Source organism: Leptopilina heterotoma, unplaced genomic scaffold (genome assembly GCF_015476425.1).
Source record: "Leptopilina heterotoma isolate Lh14 unplaced genomic scaffold, ASM1547642v1 Lhet_76, whole genome shotgun sequence".
NCBI lineage: Eukaryota > Metazoa > Arthropoda > Insecta > Hymenoptera > Figitidae > Leptopilina > Leptopilina heterotoma.
In genome coordinates, this window is record NW_025111175.1 from 628,345 (window position 1) to 652,244 (window position 23,900).

Here is a 23,900-nt window from a genome sequence, read left to right on the forward strand (position 1 = left end):
ATTAAATCATAATTTCGAGGTTCGAGTCGAACGATTGAAGCTATACATAGAATGGTGAAAATATTTCTATCATTTACGAAGTAAAATAAAATTTTATATTTTTTTCAAAATTCTGAATATTAAGTAGATGTGATGTGTGTAATAATTGCAGAAAAAAAAATTGAAAAAAACCCCAAAAAAAAAAAAAAAATTAGTTGAGAGCTAGGGAGTTACATGAGATTGTTCATTCATCCATATTTACAAATAATTGGCAGTTACAGTGCAATAAATTCTTGTGGTTTGTAAAAATGCGAAAAGTTTGATAACACTCGAATATTGTCTATTGTGACGCAATATAAAATTCCTTGCATAATAATCTAATGCAAGCATCATTATCGACCTTTCGCTTTGAAAAACCCACTTCTTTTCTCTCTCTCTCTCTCTTCGCCACATCGTGAAATTTTTAGAATTCAATTTTATCGATTTCAATATTGAAAGTCAATTTTCAAATCTAGTTTTCTATTTTAAACTTTTGTATTGTATTTCACATTTTATTAAAATATTTGCATATTTGTTGCATCATTATAAACTGTTCATAAATATTTTTTTTGAAAATGACTTTGAATTTTGTTTCAAGTGCTTCATATTTCATTTTAGAATTTTTTCAACAAAACTATAATAACTTTCTATACTTGTAAAATAATAATTTTACTTAAACTAGTGCTTACATAAAATTTAACATCTTTTTCGTTTCTTAACTATAGTTACATAAAAATCGAGAAATTTTCATTTACAACATTTTTTCTTCACTTTTTCTCGAATAATTAGTGAAAAACTGCGCGATTATCGCAGAGAAGTGTATTTAGATTCAAATAACAGATTACTTATCTATTATCAAATGAATATTTACTTGAATCAATTAATTTTTATATTTAAGTCAATTAAATGGTATTTGCTTCAAGAAATTATTCGTTCAAATAATTATTCACTCTAATTTATTTAATTTAAATAAAAAAATTTAATGTAAATTAATTTTATTATTTTATTTAATTATAAATAAGTTCTTGAGAGATAAAATTTAATTTAAATTAACTTTATTTTATTCTTTTATTTAATTTTATTTAATTATAAAAAAGTTCTTGAGAGATAAAATGGTGGTTTGATCTCTCCACTTGAGAACGCCAAGGTCGTCACTAGGTGGCAGTAAAAATTCCAAGAAGGAACTGAACTGCCATCTAGTGGTGACCTTGGCGTTCGCAGGTGGAGACTAGCGTCTCCATATTGAATCTCAACATCTTCGTCAATATTCGTTATTCTACAATTATTTATAATCAAATTTAAAAAATTTGACAATTTTCAATTTGCAACAATTTTATCCAATTCTCTAATTATCTTAGAGTCTTAGAATTACTCTGGACGACTCATAAATTGAAATTGAGTTCAATTTAGAAAAAATTACTGGTTAAGAAGGAATTACTTTATTTAATTAAAAAAAAAATTACCAGTTAAGAAGGAATTACTTTATTTAATTAAAAAAAATTACCAGTTAAGAAGGAATTACTTTACTTAATTAAAAAAAAAATGCTTTTGAAAGCAATGATGTGAAATTTTTGCGTAAAAGTATTTTTATATAATAGAAAACATTGAAAAAATGAATATTTTTTTTTCACGTAGACAATATAAAAATGAAAGAAAACTGATGTCAATGGCGCCGTAAAAAATTGTGTAATTCCCAAGACAACGACCTTGAGGAAAATGTTGACTCCCGGAGACTGTATTCTAGACAAATCGATTATCTCCTGTTCTTATATATAGTAAATTATGTATATTTAGTTGCACATTCGTATAACGAACTCGAATGAATTTTTACTTCACATATTATATTATGTATATATGTATATCGTAATAGACAATTTCCACGTGTAAATAACGGGATCAAAGTCGTGCGATCATAATCTGGGACGAATGTGGCAAAAGAAGGTTATTACGGTAGTCAAAGTAGATTGTTTCAAGTAGATGAGGAACTCATTGGTCAGGCGATTGACTTTTACTTTCTCAACTGTCAGCTATTAATATTTGGCAAAATAAAAAAAAAATAAAAAAAAAAATATTTTTACATTCGCAATTTTTTATCATTATAAATATTCATTATTTTGTATTTGTTATTACCAAACTGTTAATTAATTTTTATTATTTATTTCATTTATTTATCATTATTTATTTATTACAGTATTTTTTATTCATTATTTATTATTAAATAACTATTAATTATTTATTATTAATTTTTACATAACTATTAATGATTTATTATTAATTTTTACTTAACTATTAACTCGACTATTAACTATTTACTCTTCACTATTAATTGCAATACAATTTCTGTTATTTTTGTTTTTCTCAAATTCAATTTAAAAAAAAAATAAAAAAGGAATTTTTAAAAAAAGCAATTTTAAAAATAATAGAATTTAAAAATTTTCTAATTTAAGTTTTTGTTGAAAACACTATAAAAATTCAATTTTTGAGAAATTATAAATAATTGCAGAAATTCAATTATTTTCAATAAAAATAAAATTCTTCTCATAAAATTCAATTATCTTTCAAATTTAAAAAAAAAATTTCGTCAAAATCCCAATTATCTTTATAAATAACAAAATTCTTTCCCAAAGTTCAATTATTTTCAAATAAATTTCAAATGCCCAAAAATACTACGCAAACATTTAATTATTTTCATAAATAATAAAAATTTCTCAAGAATTCAATTATTTACAAATTTTTTATAAATTCCTTTGCAATAATTCAATTATTTTTATAAATAATAAAATTTTTTCTAAAGGAATTCAATTAATTTCATAAATAATAAAAATTCCTCAGGAATTCAATTATTTACAAATTTTTTATAAATTCAATTATTTTTATAAATAATAAAATTTTTTTAAGGAATTCAATCATTTTCATAAAAAAATAATTAAAAATTGTAGAAAATAATAATTGATTTGAAATGATTTCCAAAGATTTTAATTTAAAACCTTTTCAAAATTCAATTTTATCTAAAATTTTAACTGAAATTCAAATTTTAAATTAATTTTTATTAGAAAATTCTACGCGAATTCAATTATTTAAATATCAAAAGAAAGAATTCATTGAATAATAGAAAGCTTTTTAAAATTCAATTCTCATAAAGAATTTTATCAAACAAATTTCTAAGTAATAAAAATCTTTTGGGCGAATTTTAATAGGTAATTGAAATTCTGCGATCAGTTTTTACTGTTTATGAAAATAATTGAATTCCTTAAAAGAATTTTATTATTTAGAAAAATAATTTGAATTCCTGTAAAAATATTATTATTTATCAAAATAATTAAATTAAATTTGCTAAGAAAATCCAAAAAATTGTAAATAATTGAATTTCTGTGACATTTTTATTATTTTATGAAAATAATTAAATATTTACATAGAATTTTATTAAAAAATTTTTATATAATTGAATTCATTTGGAAAATTTCATTAAAATAATACCTAGATATTAAAAATTATCGAATTGAAAAGAATTTTTCAAAATAATTGAAATTTTGCCAAGAATTTTTTTTAAATTTTTGAAAATAATTGAATTTTAGAGAAGAATTTTATTATTAATAAAAATAATTGAATTTTTGACGAAAATTTTTTAAAATATTTCAACATAATTGAATTTTTGAAGAATTTTATTACTTTTGAAAATAATTGAATTCATTTGGAAAATTTTATTAAAATAATACCTAGATATTAAAAATTATCGAATTGAAAAGAATTTTTCAAAATAATTGAAATTTTGTCAAGAATTTTATTAAAATTTTTGAAAATAATTGAATTTCGGAGAAGAATTTTATTATTTATAAAAATAATTGAAATTTTGACGAGAATTTTATTAAAATTTTTTTTTAAAAATAATTGAATTTTTGAACAAATTTATTACTTTTGAAAATAATTGAATTTTTTCAATCATTTGTAATTTCTCTAAAATTTTGGGTAATTTTATTAAAATAGTAGATATTGAAAATCATTGAATTGAGGAATATTTTTGAAAATAATTGAAATTTTACCAAGAATTTTATTTAAATTTTTGAAAATAATTGAATTTTGGAGAAGATTTTAATTATTTCTAAAGATAATAAATTAATAATTGAATTTTGTGCTAAGAATTTTATTACTTTTGAAAATAATTGAATTTCTGCAATTATTTGTACCTCATCAAAAATTCAATTTTGTTTAGTGTTTTTAACTAAAATTGTTCTTTAAATCCATTATTTTTAAAAAAAATAATTAATTAATTATATGTGAAAAAAAAAATTTAACTAATTTTTAAAAATATTTTTCTTAAATAATCTAAATTTAAAAAAATTTATATTTTTTGAAGTAAACAATATATTACATTCAAAGTCAATATATATGTATATCCTTTTGTCAGGGAGCAGTTTATCTCATCATTTATCTACTACCCGTAATATAATTATTTACTATGATAATGATTCTTTGCGATATTAATCTAACGGGACATTAATTGTTTAGTATTTTTATTTGAAAAAAATTTTTTTTTCAATTTCTATTTTTTTTTGCGTGTGGAATTCAGTGTGAAATGAGAGTGCAATGTGCAATGATGAAATAACTTCTGAACATGAAACCTGCGTCCTGGTTCGTCGATCAGGTCGAATATGTCCTGCACAACAATGTGAGCGTAATTGTGCTTTCAACGGGTGCACAATGATCTTTAAACGGTGTCTCGAACGATAAGAATTTTTTTCAATGACAATATATATATATATAAGTGTATGTGTGAAAAAGTATAATTGTTTGTGTGTGTAAAAAACTACAATGTCCAATAATTTTTGTCTCACAAAACAATGATGATGACGACAACAACGCGACAAACATCAGTTACTTTGACAGTGTACAATGGTCATCGAGATAAAAAACAAAAAAATTTTTCTTATGTAAATAATCAAGTTTAAGTAACACTACCATCAAATTTCTCGTTTTACTAAGTTTCTTATTTTTTTCTATTCTTTAGAAAGTAACTTTTGTAAACATTGATTTTTGTGAGATTTTACAAAAAAAAATTAACTATTTTCCTACTGTTTTTTTTTTTTTATAAATACTGTTTTGACAAAAAAAAAATTTTTATCCCTTATTTATTACTAATATAATAATATTTTAATAATATTTTTTTAAATAGTAAAATCTTTACAAAAATTCAATGGTATTCAAAACAATTTAAAATTGAACTTTTTGGAAAAATTCAATTTTTTTTTAAATTTTAGCACATTTCGAAAAAATTCAATTTTTTTCTAAAATTTTAATAAATCCTTCGGAAAAATTCAATTATTTTTATAAATATGTAGTAAAATTCTTTTCAGGAATTCAATTATTTGCAAAACAATTTTAATTGAATTTCTCGGAAGAATTCAAATATTTTTAAATATTTCCATAAATTTCAATTATTTCCTAAAATTTTCAAAAATTATTCGAAACAATTCAACTATATTAATAAATACTAAAATTCTTTGCAGGAATTAAATTTTGTTTAATCAAATTTAAATAAAATTACACGAAAGAATTTAATTATATTCAAAAATTTCCATAAAATTCAATTTCAACAAGAATTTAAAATTCTCTAAAAAATAATTCAATTATTCTCAAAATATTTTTAAAAAATTTCTATATAAAAATTAAATTACTTTCAATGCAATTTTGAAATATATTCGTAAAAAAAAATTGAAAGAATTCAATTATTTTCAAAAAATAATAAAATTCTTCTGACGAATTCAATTATTTTGAATATACTGAATTTTAATAAAATTCTTTAAAGAAATTCAATTATTTTCGAAATAACTTTAATTGAATTTTTCGAAAAAATTTCATTATTTTTAAATATTTCTATAAAATTCTTCATAACAATTTAATTATTTTTTAAAATTTTAATAAATTCTTCGAAACATTTCAATTATTTTTATAAATAGTAAAATTTTTCGCAATAATAAAAATAGTACAATCCTTTGGAGAAATTCAATTCTTTTCAAAACAATTTTAATAGAATTCCTCGAAAGAATTTAAATTTTCAAATATTAACATAAAATTCATTTATTTTCTAAAATTTTAATAAATTCTTCTGAACAATTCAATTATCTTTATAAACAGTAAAATTCTTCGTCAAAATTTAATTATTTTCAATACAATTTTAAATTATTTTTTATGAAAAGTAATTTAATTCCTTAAAAAAAATTTATTATTTATAAAAATAATAATTGAATTCCTAAGAAATTTTTATTATTCATGAAAATAATTAAATGTTTATTATAGAAATATTAATAAAATTTAAATACCTACATAATTATAAATTTGTTATTTTCCAAAAAAATTATAAAAAATTATTGAAATTTGAAAAATTTAATTCAAAAATTCTTTAAAAAAATGAGGTTTTTAAAAAAAAGTAATTAACATTTTTTGAAAATAGTTGCATTCCCAAAAATAATTGTAAGAAAATTTTGAAAAAATAGCAAACATTCTAAAATTTCATTTAAATAACTTTTACATTTCAAAGAATTTTGTTTTTGAAAAATTGAACATTTTTTTTTAAAGAGAATTGAATTCCCGAAAATAATCTAAAACATGCATTGAAAAAAAAATTAAAAGTTTTATCAAATTTCATTGAAACAAATTTTCATATGGTCGAAATAGAATAAAAATTTTTACTTTTGAAAAAGAAAGTTTTTAAACTAGCAAAAATAATTTTTTCAAGATACATATTTTGTCGATTTTATTACATATTTTATTTTATATTTAATAAAATACAATAGGTTAATTAATACAATTCACCAACTTTTTTACTGAAAATAAAAAAACTGTATAATTTTTCTTGTTTAAAAAAATGTGCCATTTCTGTTATTTCCATTTATATTTTTCAAATTATTAATTTTCTTTTAAATCTTATTTTTTAATCTAGTATCTTCCTTATACACAAACGTATCCATTGCTAACCCTTTTAATACAAAATCCTAAAAAAAATAAAAGCAGACAACATAATTAATCAACATTTATTTATACTATGTTGCTGTTTTTTATTAATATAATTTCATATAAAAATATACTTACTTCGAGCATGCCTTTTATATTTAAAACCTATTCTACTTATTGTACACCTGTATAGAAAATCAGTATTGCTGTCCCTTGGCAATCTGTATGGTTTTAGATAATAGCAATTAACTGCAAAAATTTATATAAAATGACAATATAATTAATTTAAAAAAAACCAAAATTATCTACATGTTTTTTTAAATTATTCAAAAAAAATTTTAACCTACGATATGCTTCAATTAGTGAGAAAAAGACTTTCCTTTCTTCTAAAACAACATCACGTGCATCGGTACGGTGATAATTTAAAATAATGCTCACTATGACCAAAATTAAAAATTTAAATAACTTCATGATATTTAAGCAACCAATACTTTTTTCTCACATAAACAAAAGTGTAAATAATATTCTTTCTTTTCTTCAAACTTTTAAAACAGTTATATTTATAACTTTGACATTGGCTAAAGAAGATAATAAATTAATAATACAGTAAATTGCATATCGGGTATTTATCTAAAAGTTTTATTATAAAATCACGTTTGTCGAATAAAATTTTCAAGTACTGTCTAATCTATATTTTTTAAATGTCTATTTTTTATAATTTCTTAAATCTTCGAATGTTGAAATAATAAATTTTATGCTTTTGAAACTAAAAAAAAAAAAAATTTCCATTTTTATGTAAAGAAAAAAAATTGTTAAATATTATTTATTCTATTTTTCTAATATTGCTTAGCAATTGATTCTAGGTGACGAATTTTTAGTTGCTAAGAATTTTTGACTCAACAATTGCTGAAGGAAAAAAATTTAACGATTGCTAAGTACTAACTTTTAAAAAATTTAAATACAATAGAAAATCGAATTTTTTTCTGCTTTTTAGGAACAAATTACCTAATTTTGATTTTAAAAAATTAAAATGAATGGAAAATTAATTCTTTTTATTGTAAAAAAAAATCGTTGCTAAGAAATTTTTACTCACCAACCATCGATAACTAAAAATTTATCAATAGTTGTTAAGAATTTGTTACTCAACAATTTAGAAAAACTTTTTTTTGAAAATCGCTTCTTTAGACAAAACGGATTAGAAAATATATTTTAGAATAAATAAATTTAGAAAAAAAGAAATTAAATTGAAATTTTAAGTTTCATACAAAAAAAATTAGATATTTTACTTTTATTCTATTCTATTTTATTCTAATATTGTAATTAACGATTTTCCTAATTAAATTATATTAAAATTATTCAGAGAAAATTAAATTCTTTTAAACAAATTTTATTACAGTTTTTGTAAATAATTACATTTTTTTTTTAAAGAATTTCATTAAATTTTGTATAAAAATAATGTAATTTTTTAAAGTAATTTTAATTAAAACTTTTGAAAATAATTGAATTTCTCAGAAGAATTTTATTATTTACAAAAATAATTGAATTCTTGCCAAGAATTTTACAATTTATAAAAATAATTGAATTCTTGCCAAGAATAGTTGAAAATAATTGAATTTTTTTTTTGAAGAATTTCATTAAATTTTGTAAAAATAATGTAATTTTTTAAAGTAATTTTAATTAAAAATTTTGAAAATAATTAAAATTTACAAAAAATTTTGATTAAGAAATTAAGAATTAAAATTTTTTATTAAAATTTAAAAAAAAGGAATTATTAAGAAAAATTTTATTACAATTTTTAAAAATAATTGATCCTGTTCAATTATTAAAATTATCTTGAATATAACTGAATTTTTTTCTAGAAATTTTATTAAAATTGTATTGAATATTTTCAATACAATTGAATTTCTCAGAAGAATTTTATTATTTACAAAAATAATTGAATTCCTGCCATGAATTTTACAATTTATAAAAATAATTGAATTGTTTTCAAGAATAGTTGAAATTAACTAAAGAATAATATTTTTAAAAATAATTGTTATTGCTTCGAGAAATTTTATTAAAATTGTATTAAAAATATTTAATTTTGGAACAATTAAAGTAGAATATAAAAGTTTAAATTTTTCCGCCTCGTGAAAAAGGAGAAAATTTTCTTTTGACACAAAAAACGGAAAAAAGGAAAGACGGAAAGACGGAAAGACGGAAAAGCGAAAAAAGGAAAAAATAATTATAGAGGAAAATAACTTCTTTTATGTTCTGTTGTTTTTTTATTCAAAAGACGGTACAAAAATAAAATATAGACGAGCTCTGGTCTCAGAATTATAAATAACACCCATTACCAACAATTCTATATATCGCAAAAGAATATCGCCTCCCTGCTCTTATTTATCAAAAAAAAAAGGAAATCGAGCCTGAATTTTCTTTTTTTTGGTAATGCAAGACAAATTCACCTCAGTGAATATAAAAAAAAATTCAAAACTCGAGGAAAATTTCGGAGAAAATTGTCAAAAAGTATTAAAATAGAATCAGTTGTAAAGTTACGATAAACAGATTTCTATTTTCTCTTTCCTCAAATTTCCCCAAATTTTTCCTTCTTTTTTTTGAGAAAAAAGGAGCCATCAACGATTTCTTTGGATCTAAGTAAAAAAAAATAGTTAAACAAAAACGAGTGTGTCTTATTATTTTCCAATTCCAGTAAACCGTGGGGTTTCTTCTTTCCATTAAAAAAAAAAAATTTATTTCAATGGAAATATTTTGAGTATCATCAAAAGAAGGGTGGGGGGGGAATGTTCCCCATTATTTAGTAGCTATGTGGTTCGGAATGTTTGATCTTGGCCAATTCCTCTTGAACGGCATGAAAATGTGCGGCCTTCGCGTGTTCAACTTCCTTTGTGTCAATGACTTTTCCATGATGATCCAATGGAGCTGGTGGACCATGATAATGATGCTCAATGTGATGATGATGATGAGGAAGTGGATGTTTCTCGGAAGCACCACCGGAACTTCCGCCATCATCGCCACCACCCGATGAATATGAACTTTTCGCTGCCTCGGCTTCAAAAATGGCTAAATGTTTTGCTTTTGCGTGTGCCACTTCCGGTGTGTCAATGACCCTGCCAATTTTGTCGAGGGGCGCAGGTGGTCCATGATAGTGCGTTGTGTCATAATGAATGTGAATTGGTTCGGCGAGAGCCACTGCGAGGCATGATCCGAGAATCTAGAAATTTTTTTTTTTTATTTTCGATGACTTTTTCTTTTCTTTTTTACTTTTTTTCTTTTCTCTTTATTCTCTTCTTTTATTATTTTATTTTATTTTACATTTTTATTTTCTTATTTTCTCTTTATTCTCTTCTTTTTTTATTTAATTTTATTTTACAATTTTATTTTCTTATTTTCTCTTTACTCTCTTCTTTTTTTATTTAATTTTATTTTACAATTTTATTTTCTTATTTTCTCTTTATTCTCTTCTTTTTTTATTTAATTTTATTTTACATTTCTATTTTTTATTTTACAAAAACAAAATTATTTTGTGACAAATAAAATTTAAATTGTATCAAATAAAGAATTTATTTCCGCCAAAAAAATATTTATTTATAGACAAAATTTCTACTCGAATCAAATTAAAAATTCTATTTACGTTCAAACTGAATTTATTTGTATTAAATAAACATTTTATTTGAACAAACTAAAATTTATTATTTTATTCATAACAAAAAAATATTTTATTTCTGCCTTTAACAGAATTTATATTTTGTGCTAAACAAAATTTTTGTTTTAACCAAATAAAATTTATTCACATCAAATAAATATTTCACTTGCGCACAGACAAAATTTTTATTTTAACCAAATAAAATTTATTCGCATCAAATAAATATTTCATTTGCGCACACAACAAAATTTATTTCAACTAAATAAAATATGTATCCAAATAAAATTTATTTCCAATAAATAAATATTTACTTGTAATGAATAAATATTTTATTTCCCCCACAAAACAGAATTTATTTGTGCTAAATAAAAATTTTATTTCAATCAAATAAAATTATTTCTAACAAGTAAAATTTATTTTTAGTAAATAAAATAAATAAAATCAAAATTTTCTTTTGCAATTCATTTGACAATCAGAAAATAAGATAAAAATGAAATTTTCCTTTAAAACATAATTCAGTCAAAAATTTACTTTTTATTTTTATATTTTTTCAATATTTACATTTCAAATAAATTTATTGAAATTTGTATGAAAATTTTTATTTTCTAAATAAGAAAGAAAAAGATAATGTAAAAAAAATTCATTTTACAAAGCGAAGAATTAAACAAATATTGTTATTAAACGAATAAGTTAATTTAAAAAAATGTATGAGGAAATAAAATATTTCCAGAAATAAAATTTTACATTTAAAAAATAAATACAAACAAAAAATGATTGACTCAATAAAAAAGTTGCAAATAAAATTTATTAATTTTATTTATTTAATTAATAGTAATAATAATGAAAAGATATTTATTTATTTACAGGAATTGACGGGACAATCCCTTTCGTATTAACTTATTTAAAAAGTAAATTAATAATAAAATAAATTATAATTTTAATAAACTACCTACAATAAATTTAATGAAAATAAAATTAAATAAATAAATATATGTTAATCTACATTTAATTAAAAATATTGCAAAATAAATATTAAAGAAAATTTCAAATAAATGATGAAACAATCTTATCGTAGAATAATAATAATAATAATAATAATAATAATAATAATAATAATAATAATAATAATAATAATAATAATAATAAAATGCGTAAAAGCATTTTTAAAAAAAAGCATTTTTTCCTTTCCTAAACTTGTTTTGTCAAAAAAAAAATAAAAAAATAAAAATAAAACAGTAATAATAACAAAAAGATTTATAATTTATATTACAAAATATAATATTATAACAAATATCAAAATAAGAATATAATATAATATAGTAAAAAAATAAATAAATAAATAAAAATGTAATATAATGTAAAATAGAATAACAATAAAATTAAATCCAACATAATAAAACACTACATAATATATAAAATTTTGAAACTATGTGAAATAATTGAGTTATACCAAACACTTGTTGCATAATTTGTATAATACTTTTTTTGTGCCCCGACTATGCAAAGAAAACATTACCATCCTTACCGCGAATCAATGGATTTACTTCACAAACCACAGAAATTATTAATATTATTATTATTCCTTTTTCTCTATTGTCATACGAATTGCAAACAATATTGTGACTATATTTGCGAACAACTTAAGGAAAAATCAAAGAAATGAAAAATTTGAGAAAAAAGAAAAACAAAAAATGAAAAACTAGGAAGAGTACTCACTACAAACCACATGTTTACTGGCTAAGGATTGAAACGCGTTCTACAACTTTCCGGTGTCTGGAAAGACCTTATATAGCTCATGAACAATACCAACTTTTGCGGCATTCCTCCACTCAACTATATATATATAAAGTAATAAAAATATTACAAATACCCTCACCTAACATTAAATACATGAAACCCTCTGATTTTCGCGTAATATTGCGCTTAAAATTTTTCTAGTTCACGTATAGGTCACCATATTCATTGCGTCTATATATTGTAAACATCAAGATATTATGAGACAAGAGGGGAAAAAAAATTTTTAAAACTATATTATATTTAAAAGAATCGAGCGAGAGAAAGAGCGATATATTAAAATTGTTCATTTTCGTTATTAGTTTTTAATATAAGTTAGAAATTTTAAGTTCTTACTCAAAAAATAAAAGAAATTTTGAGTAATATCTTTGATTTTTTTTGAGTAAACAAAAGACAAAATAAAATATAAATAAATGAATAAAAATAAAAAAAATTATTTTTTTTATTTTTATTCATTTATTTATATCTTTATTTTATCTTTTGAAAATTTTTTTATTTCTATATTTTTATTTTGTCTTTTGTTTACATAAAAAATTTTGATAAATAAAAATTTTTATACCTAAAAAAATTTTTTTTGAAAAATACCGAAACTACTCCAAAATTTTTGGAATATTTTCATATAATTTATTGTAAGACTGAAATTAGAATATTATTTTTAAATTCTATTTATTACGTTTCGAATTTTAAACTTAAAACTAAACTCCAAGTATTCTTTTCCAAATATTATCAAATATAAACATTACAAATATTTTATTTTGAAAATTTTGTACCCGAAATATTCTATTTGGAATATTCTGTACTGGAATATTTTAAACTCGAAATATTCGATTTGGAATATTTTAAACTCGAAATATTCTATTTGGAATATTTTATACTCAAAATATTCTATTCGAAATATTCTGTTTGGAATATTTTATTTGTAATATTTTCAATTAAAAACAATTTATTTGGAATATTTTCTATTCGAAGTATTCTACTTAGAATATTAAGTATTCATAATATTCTATTTGGAATATTATGAATTAGAAATATTTTATTTGGAATATTCTTTTCCCGAAATATTCTGTTTGGAATATTCTATTTGATATAATTTATACTCGAATTTAGCTTGAAATATATTTTATTTGGAATTTTATAAATTAAAGATATTTTATTGATATTCTACTTGGATAATTGTATATTCGAAAAAATCTGTTTGGAATATTCTATAGATGAAATATTTTATTTGGAATATTATTCACTCGAATTTGAAATATTTTAATCTTGAAATATCTTGTGTGGAATATTCTAAACTGGAAAAAATCAGTTTGGAATATTTTTGTTCAAAATATTCCATTTGGAATATTTTTATACGAAATATTCCATTTGGAATATTTTTGTACGAAATAATCTGTTTGGATTATTCTATATACGAAATATTCTATATCTGGAATATCACATTTAAATATTCAAATAATTCGTTTGGAATATTATAAAAATTCTGTTAAAAAACTATAAATATTCTTTTCAATATTACTGACATTTTTCTCGAATATTAAAAATAATCTAATCTAAATTATTGTCAATAGTCGGAATATTCCAGTGGAATATTATAAATATCCGATTCAAAAATTAGGAATATTTAATTTATTTAGTACTAGAAATATTCTGTTTGGGATATTCTACTTGGAATATTTCGGATTCGCAATTTTTTATTTGGAATATTTTGGTTTCGAAATTTTTTTATTTGGAATATTGTTTTGGAATTTTCATTCTATTGAAAAATTGTGAATATTTTTTTCAATATTAAAAATATTTTTCAATTATCAAAATAGTTTAATAAAATTTTGTGAATATTATCGCAGGGAATATTTGAAATATTCCAATGGAATACTAAAAATTGTTTCACTGATATTCTATTAATTTTAACAAGCATTTATACAATATTTTATGAATTTTTATATTTTATAAATAAATTTGATTTTTTATAAACAAATTTAAAATTCATATACATATAATAAATAAATTTTATATTTGATGATTAAATTTATATATCACAAGTCCAACAAACCGTTAAATTAATTAAAATTTACAAAAAATTTGTAATTACTAATTAGTTTCTCAAAATGAAATTTTTTACGCATTTTGAATTCGTTTCATTTGTTCTTTTTTTTCTCTTTAAATTTCAAAGGATTGCGATCGGTATTTTGACATTCAAAAATTTGTACTTTCTATATATAATTTTCATTGGTTTTAGTTTTATTAAGAAAGAAAGAAAGAACAAAAAAAAGAGTGTTTTAAACTTTGAGGTATTATTATTATAGATATTGAAAGCTTTTTTCTCACAAGCACATTAAATTTAATGTTTACTACAGTATATGAAACGTAACGTACATTTCATTAAATTTTATGTGTCCTCATAAAAGCCACCATTGAAAAATCGCATTAAAAATATTAAAAATCTCAAGTTGGTATTTGAAAGGGTCTATTTTTTATATTCCTCACACATTTATTAACATATTTCGTTCCAATTTCTGTTTTTTCTTTTGTAATCCTCAATTTATTTGCAATATTTTGGTTCTAATTTATTTGCAATTTCTAATTTTTACAAATTACAATTAAAATTTAACAATTTAAATTAAATATTGTTTGAATAATAAATAAATTTATTTTTTCTCTCTAATTTCCCCCCTTCAAAAAAAACAATTAAAAAACCAGGTTTAATTTGCAATTAAATTTTTATTTGAAGTTAATGAGACATAACTAAAAAGAAACCACACGTAGATTGTGGTAATTTTTTTTTCTTAATTTCTTTGTTCAGTTAATCGAAAAAATTTGACGACAGAAAAAAAAATTTTCGTATCAAGATAAAAGAATTGGATTTTGTGATAATACATAATAGTGAATAGTGTATTACGACAATAGTTGAACGTGAGTATTATATATCGTGCGACATGCTCAGCAAGGGTGTTATATAATATTATTTTTAACAAAACAGAAAAATCGCGCTCCTTTCGCTACTCGGCAAAGGCGAGTTTTTGATTAATCGGACGTGATTCCACGAATTCAATTCGAATTTCACATGAAATGATGATTTCATCAAACTCAAGGTCACACAATCGGATTTCCCCTTGCGGACAATAGATAGCTGAGAGGAAAATTAGAAATTAGAAAATAAAATCAAATATATCGCACAAATAAATTGAGTTATTGATTAAAGAATAAATAATATTTTTCACTATAGTAGGAAGCAAGATTAATTTAAACTAATTTATTAAATTATCAGTAATTTAAAATTTACTAAAATAATAATTAATAATTTAGAAGCAATTATTTTTCTTTTGAACGAAATTTTCTTATACATAAATTAAATTAATCTTTGACTACAAATAAATATTTACTAATAAATATTGCTAAACTATTTACTAATTAGTATTTACTAAGTATTATTAAAATTTTTAGTAACTATTAGTTTTGTACAATAAGTAATAATTTTTACCACTAATTATTTTTTTAAGTAAATTTTTTAGTAACTATTAGTGACGTACCATCTTTACTACTAATTTTTTAATACCTATAAATTACTAATTTTTTTGTAATTTTTTTAGTAACTATTAGTAACGTACTATTAGTACTAATTTTTAATATACTATATAATTACTAGTTTTCTTACTAATTACTAATTTTTCTTACTAAATTTTTAGAAACTATTACTAGTGTACCATTAGTATTAAATTTAATTAGTACTAAAATTTTTGCTAAACTATTTGCTAAAATATTTACTAAAATTTTTGCTAAAATATTTACTAAAATGTTTGTGAAATAATTTACTGAAATATTTCTTAAAATATTTACTAAATTTTTTACTAAAATATTTACTAAAATACTTACTAAAACGTTTACCACAAACTTTAGTAATTGATAATAACAAATTAAGTAAATAAACAAATAAAAATTGATGTCTACTGAAATATTTGCTAAAATATTTACTAAAATATTATCTAAGTCTCCTAAAAAAGAAAAAATTCGAAAAAAAGAAGAAAGTTAAAAATTTTCGAATTTTTGAAGAAGAGTGATAATTATTTCAACTCGTACATAAATTATGACTACATTATTCTCTCGAAAAATGAAAGTTACATTTAAACTGTAGTGTATTACACTTAGGTGAGGGAGGAGTGAGGGCGGTAATTAGACAAGAGTGTAATTAGTAATTACAACTTGTTATGAAGATCAGGGCATGAAAAATCAGTGTATCGTGACAGAACACTATATTATTTAATAGCTATACAACTTTTTTTTCCCGCACTGCACCATGTAAACTGACAACATTTTTTGTGTCAGTAAATAAACAAAACCCATTTACAAATGCATTCAATAAACATTGAGAAAAATTTAATATTTAATAAAAAAGTAAACAAATACACAAACAAATAAATAATAATATACAAATAAGCAAAAAAACAAACCGACAAATAAATAAATAAACAAACAAATAATATTAATTAACAGTTTTTAATTATTGAATTAATTAATTATCTACTAGGCTCGGTGAAACTACCGACCCAACGCAAAAACAACGTGCGCTAGCTATCAAAAGTTTATTAAAAATATTTTCAATTGTCACATTTTGAAGAGCATTAATCCTTCTTCAATTTGCGACCAAGAAACAAAAAATTGGTCAAAAATTGTTCGAGTTATGAATTTTTTTCCGATTTTTTTTCCAATTTTCGTTTTTCTGATACGGGCAAGTGGGAACGCTGGCTATTAAAAATTTATTTAAAACCTTTTCAATTGTCACATTTGAAAAAGCATTAATCCTTCTTCAATTTGCGACCAAGAAACAAAAAATTGGTCAAAAATTGTTCGAGTTATGAATTTTTTCCGATTTTTTTTCCAATTTTCGTTTTTCTGATACGGGCGGGTGGGAACGCTGGCTATTAAAAATTAATTTAAAACCTTTTCAATTGTCACATTTTTAAGAGCAATAACCCCCCTTTAATTTGCGACCAAGAAATAATAATTTGGTCAAAAATTGTTCGAGTTATGAATTTTTTTCCGATTTTTTTTCCAATTTTCGTTTTTCTGATACGGGCGGGTGGGAACGCTGGCTATTAAAAATTAATTTAAAACCTTTTCAATTGTCACATTTTTAAGAGCAATAACCCCCCTTTAATTTGCGACCAAGAAATAATAATTTGGTCAAAAATTGTTCGAGTTATGAATTTTTTTCCGATTTTTTTTCCAATTTTCGTTTTTCTGATACGGGCGGGTGGGAACGCTGGCTATTAAAAATTAATTTAAAACCTTTTCAATTGTCACATTTGAAAAAGCATTAATCCTTCTTCAATTTGCGACCAAGAAACAAAAAATTGGTCAAAAATTGTTCGAGTTATGAATTTTTTTCCGATTTTTTTTCCAATTTTCGTTTTTCTGATACGGGCGGGTGGGAACGCTGGCTATTAAAAATTTATTTAAAACCTTTTCAATTGTCACATTTTAAGGACCATTAATCCCTCTTCAATTTGCGACCAAGAAACAAAAAATTGGTCAAAAATTGTTCGAGTTATGAATTTTTTTCCGATTTTTTTTCCAATTTTCGTTTTTCTGATACAGGCGGGTGGGAACGCTGGCTATTAAAAATTTATTTAAAACCTTTTCAATTGTCACATTTTAAGGACCATTAATCCCTCTTCAATTTGCGACCAAGAAACAAAAAATTGGTCAAAAATTGTTCGAGTTATGAATTTTTTTCCGATTTTTTTTCCAATTTTCGTTTTTCTGATACGGGCGGGTGGGAACGCTGGCTATTAAAAATTTATTTAAAACCTTTTCAATTGTCACATTTGAAAAAGCATTAATTCTTCTTCAATTTGCGACCAAGAAACAAAAAATTGGTCAAAAATTGTTCGAGTTATGAATTTTTTTCCGATTTTTTTTCCAATTTTCGTTTTTCTGATACGGGCGGGTGGGAACGCTGGCTATTAAAAATTTATTAAAAACCTTTTCAATTGTCACATTTGAAAAAGCATTAATCCTTCTTCAATTTGCGACCAAGAAACAAAAAATTGGTCAAAAATTGTTCGAGTTATGAATTTTTTTCCGATTTTTTTTCCAATTTTCGTTTTTCTGATACGGGCGGGTGGGAACGCTGGCTATTAAAAATTTATTTAAAACCTTTTCAATTGTCACATTTTAAGGACCATTAATCCCTCTTCAATTTGCGACCAAGAAACAAAAAATTGGTCAAAAATTGTTCGAGTTATGAATTTTTTTCCGATTTTTTTTCCAATTTTCGTTTTTCTGATACGGGCGGGTGGGAACGCTGGCTATTAAAAATTTATTTAAAACCTTTTCAATTGTCACATTTTAAGGACCATTAATCCCTCTTCAATTTGCGACCAAGAAACAAAAAATTGGTCAAAAATTGTTCGAGTTATGAATTTTTTTCCGATTTTTTTTCCAATTTTCGTTTTTCTGATACAGGCGGGTGGGAACGCTGGCTATTAAAAATTTATTTAAAACCTTTTCAATTGTCACATTTTAAGGACCATTAATCCCTCTTCAATTTGCGACCAAGAAACAAAAAATTGGTCAAAAATTGTTCGAGTTATGAATTTTTTTCCGATTTTTTTTCCAATTTTCGTTTTTCTGATACGGGCGGGTGGGAACGCTGGCTATTAAAAATTTATTTAAAACCTTTTCAATTGTCACATTTGAAAAAGCATTAATCCTTCTTCAATTTGCGACCAAGAAACAAAAAATTGGTCAAAAATTGTTCGAGTTATGAATTTTTTTCCGATTTTTTTTCCAATTTTCGTTTTTCTGATACGGGCGGGTGGGAACGCTGGCTATTAAAAATTTATTTAAAACCTTTTCAATTGTCACATTTGAAAAAGCATTAATTCTTCTTCAATTTGCGACCAAGAAACAAAAAATTGGTCAAAAATTGTTCGAGTTATGAATTTTTTTCCGATTTTTTTTCCAATTTTCGTTTTTCTGATACGGGCGGGTGGGAACGCTGGCTATTAAAAATTTATTTAAAACCTTTTCAATTGTCACATTTGAAAAAGCATTAATCCTTCTTCAATTTGCGACCAAGAAACAAAAAATTGGTCAAAAATTGTTCGAGTTATGAATTTTTTTCCGATTTTTTTTTCCAATTTTCGTTTTTCTGATACGGGCGGGTGGGAACGCTGGCTATTAAAAATTTATTTAAAACCTTTTCAATTGTCACATTTGAAAAAGCATTAATCCTTCTTCAATTTGCGACCAAGAAACAAAAAATTGGTCAAAAATTGTTCGAGTTATGAATTTTTTTCCGATTTTTTTTCCAATTTTCGTTTTTCTGATACGGGCGGGTGGGAACGCTGGCTATTAAAAATTTATTTAAAACCTTTTCAATTGTCACATTTGAAAAAGCATTAATCCTTCTTCAATTTGCGACCAAGAAACAAAAAATTGGTCAAAAATTGTTCGAGTTATGAATTTTTTTCCGATTTTTTTTCCAATTTTCGTTTTTCTGATACGGGCGGGTGGGAACGCTGGCTATTAAAAATTTATTTAAAACCTTTTCAATTGTCACATTTGAAAAAGCATTAATCCTTCTTCAATTTGCGACCAAGAAACAAAAAATTGGTCAAAAATTGTTCGAGTTATGAATTTTTTTCCGATTTTTTTTCCAATTTTCGTTTTTCTGATACGGGCGGGTGGGAACGCTGGCTATTAAAAATTTATTTAAAACCTTTTCAATTGTCACATTTGAAAAAGCATTAATCCTTCTTCAATTTGCGACCAAGAAACAAAAAATTGGTCAAAAATTGTTCGAGTTATGAATTTTTTTCCGATTTTTTTTCCAATTTTCGTTTTTCTGATACGGGCGGGTGGGAACGCTGGCTATTAAAAATTAATTTAAAACCTTTTCAATTGTCACATTTTTAAGAGCAATAACCCCTCTTTAATTTGCGACCAAGAAATAATAATTTGGTCAAAAATTGTTCGAGTTATGAATTTTTTTCCGATTTTTTTTCCAATTTTCGTTTTTCTGATACGGGCGGGTGGGAACGCTGGCTATTAAAAATTTATTTAAAACCTTTTCAATTGTCACATTTTAAGGACCATTAATCCCTCTTCAATTTGCGACCAAGAAACAAAAAATTGGTCAAAAATTGTTCGAGTTATGAATTTTTTTCCGATTTTTTTTCCAATTTTCGTTTTTCTGATACGGGCGGGTGGGAACGCTGGCTATTAAAAATTTATTTAAAACCTTTTCAATTGTCACATTTGAAAAAGCATTAATCCTTCTTCAATTTGCGACCAAGAAACAAAAAATTGGTCAAAAATTGTTCGAGTTATGAATTTTTTTCCGATTTTTTTTCCAATTTTCGTTTTTCTGATACGGGCGGGTGGGAACGCTGGCTATTAAAAATTTATTTAAAACCTTTTCAATTGTCACATTTGAAAAAGCATTAATCCTTCTTCAATTTGCGACCAAGAAACAAAAAATTGGTCAAAAATTGTTCGAGTTATGAATTTTTTTCCGATTTTTTTTCCAATTTTCGTTTTTCTGATACGGGCGGGTGGGAACGCTGGCTATTAAAAATTTATTTAAAACCTTTTCAATTGTCACATTTGAAAAAGCATTAATCCTTCTTCAATTTGCGACCAAGAAACAAAAAATTGGTCAAAAATTGTTCGAGTTATGAATTTTTTTCCGATTTTTTTTCCAATTTTCGTTTTTCTGATACGGGCGGGTGGGAACGCTGGCTATTAAAAATTATTTAAAACCTTTTCAATTGTCACATTTGAAAAAGCATTAATCCTTCTTCAATTTGCGACCAAGAAACAAAAAATTGGTCAAAAATTGTTCGAGTTATGAATTTTTTTCCGATTTTTTTTCCAATTTTCGTTTTTCTGATACGGGCGGGTGGGAACGCTGGCTATTAAAAATTAATTTAAAACCTTTTCAATTGTCACATTTTAAGAGCAATTAATCCCCTCTTCAATTTGCGACCAAGAAACTAAAAATTGGTCAAAAATTGTTCGAGTTATGAATTTTTTTCCGATTTTTTTTTCCAATTTTCGTTTTTCTGATACGGGCGGGTGGGAACGCTGGCTATTAAAAATTAATTTAAAACCTTTTCAATTGTCACATTTGAAAAGCATTAATCCCTTCTTCAATTTGCGACCAAGAAACAAAAATTGGTCAAAAATTGTTCGAGTTATGAATTTTTTTCCGATTTTTTTTTCCAATTTTCGTTTTTCTGATACGGGCGGGTGGGAACGCTGGCTATTAAAAATTTATTTAAAACCTTTTCAATTGTCACATTTTAAGGACCATTAATCCCTCTTCAATTTGCGACCAAGAAACAAAAAATTGGTCAAAAATTGTTCGAGTTATGAATTTTTTTCCGATTTTTTTTCCAATTTTCGTTTTTCTGATACGGGCGGGTGGGAACGCTGGCTATTAAAAATTTATTTAAAACCTTTTCAATTGTCACATTTGAAAAAGCATTAATCCTTCTTTCAATTTGCGACCAAGAAACAAAAAATTGGTCAAAAATTGTTCGAGTTATGAATTTTTTTCCGATTTTTTTTCCAATTTTCGTTTTTCTGATACGGGCGGGTGGGAACGCTGGCTATTAAAAATTTATTTAAAACCTTTTCAATTGTCACATTTGAAAAAGCATTAATCCTTCTTCAATTTGCGACCAAGAAACAAAAATTGGTCAAAAATTGTTCGAGTTATGAATTTTTTTCCGATTTTTTTTCCAATTTTCGTTTTTCTGATACGGGCGGGTGGGAACGCTGGCTATTAAAAATTAATTTAAAACCTTTTCAATTGTCACATTTTAAGAGCAATTAATCCCCTCTTCAATTTGCGACCAAGAAACTAATAATTGGTCAAAAATTGTTCGAGTTATGAATTTTTTTCCGATTTTTTTTCCAATTTTCGTTTTTCTGATACGGGCGGGTGGGAACGCTGGCTATTAAAAATTTATTTAAAACCTTTTCAATTGTCACATTTTAAGAGCCATTAATCCCTCTTCAATTTGCGACCAAGAAACAAAAATTGGTCAAAAATTGTTCGAGTTATGAATTTTTTTCCGATTTTTTTTCCAATTTTCGTTTTTCTGATACGGGCGGGTGGGAACGCTGGCTATTAAAAATTTATTTAAAACCTTTTCAATTGTCACATTTGAAAAGCATTAATCCTTCTTCAATTTGCGACCAAGAAACAAAAAATTGGTCAAAAATTGTTCGAGTTATGAATTTTTTTCCGATTTTTTTTCCAATTTTCGTTTTTCTGATACGGGCGGGTGGGAACGCTGGCTATTAAAAATTTATTTAAAACCTTTTCAATTGTCACATTTGAAAAAGCATTAATCCTTCTTCAATTTGCGACCAAGAAACAAAAAATTGGTCAAAAATTGTTCGAGTTATGAATTTTTTTCCGATTTTTTTTCCAATTTTCGTTTTTCTGATACGGGCGGGTGGGAACGCTGGCTATTAAAAATTTATTTAAAACCTTTTCAATTGTCACATTTGAAAAAGCATTAATCCTTCTTCAATTTGCGACCAAGAAACAAAAAATTGGTCAAAAATTGTTCGAGTTATGAATTTTTTTCCGATTTTTTTTTCCAATTTTCGTTTTTCTGATACGGGCGGGTGGGAACGCTGGCTATTAAAAATTAATTTAAAACCTTTTCAATTGTCACATTTTAAGAGCAATTAATCCCCTTCTTCAATTTGCGACCAAGAAACTAATAATTTGGTCAAAAATTGTTCGAGTTATGAATTTTTTTCCGATTTTTTTTCCAATTTTCGTTTTTCTGATACGGGCGGGTGGGAACGCTGGCTATTAAAAATTAATTTAAAACCTTTTCAATTGTCACATTTTAAGAGCATTAATCCCTCTTCAATTTGCGACCAAGAAACAAAAATTGGTCAAAAATTGTTCGAGTTATGAATTTTTTTCCGATTTTTTTTTCCAATTTTCGTTTTTCTGATACGGGCGGGTGGGAACGCTGGCTATTAAAAATTATTTAAAACCTTTTTAATTGTCACATTTTAAGGACCATTAATCCCTCTTCAATTTGCGACCAAGAAACAAAAAATTGGTCAAAAATTGTTCGAGTTATGAATTTTTTTCCGATTTTTTTTCCAATTTTCGTTTTTCTGATACAGGCGGGTGGGAACGCTGGCTATTAAAAATTTATTTAAAACCTTTTCAATTGTCACATTTTAAGGACCATTAATCCCTCTTCAATTTGCGACCAAGAAACAAAAAATTGGTCAAAAATTGTTCGAGTTATGAATTTTTTTCCGATTTTTTTTCCAATTTTCGTTTTTCTGATACGGGCGGGTGGGAACGCTGGCTATTAAAAATTTATTTAAAACCTTTTCAATTGTCACATTTGAAAAATCATTAATCCTTCTTCAATTTGCGACCAAGAAACAAAAAATTGGTCAAAAATTGTTCGAGTTATGAATTTTTTTCCGATTTTTTTTCCAATTT

The 23,900-nt window shown here is 23.7% G+C and overlaps 1 protein-coding gene across 2 annotated transcripts in view; it reads right to left on the minus strand.

The window, feature by feature from the left end:
* Positions 1 to 9,303: 9,303 nt before the first annotated feature.
* The window catches only part of LOC122510835 (pre-mRNA-splicing regulator female-lethal(2)D-like), a 29,417-nt gene continuing 14,820 nt past the window's right edge, over positions 9,304 to 23,900 (minus strand). Inside the window, exons 1-2 of one of the 2 annotated variants that reach the window (XM_043625758.1) lie at positions 12,329 to 12,454; positions 9,304 to 10,180 (exon numbers count right to left, since the gene is read on the minus strand). In XM_043625758.1, the coding sequence (XP_043481693.1) occupies positions 9,764 to 10,180; positions 12,329 to 12,340 (429 nt within the window). In that variant the 5' untranslated portion in view covers positions 12,341 to 12,454 and the 3' untranslated portion in view covers positions 9,304 to 9,763. Of the gene's footprint in view, positions 10,181 to 12,328; positions 12,455 to 23,900 lie in introns of those variants that run through there. The other variant, XM_043625757.1, reaches the window with a different exon arrangement.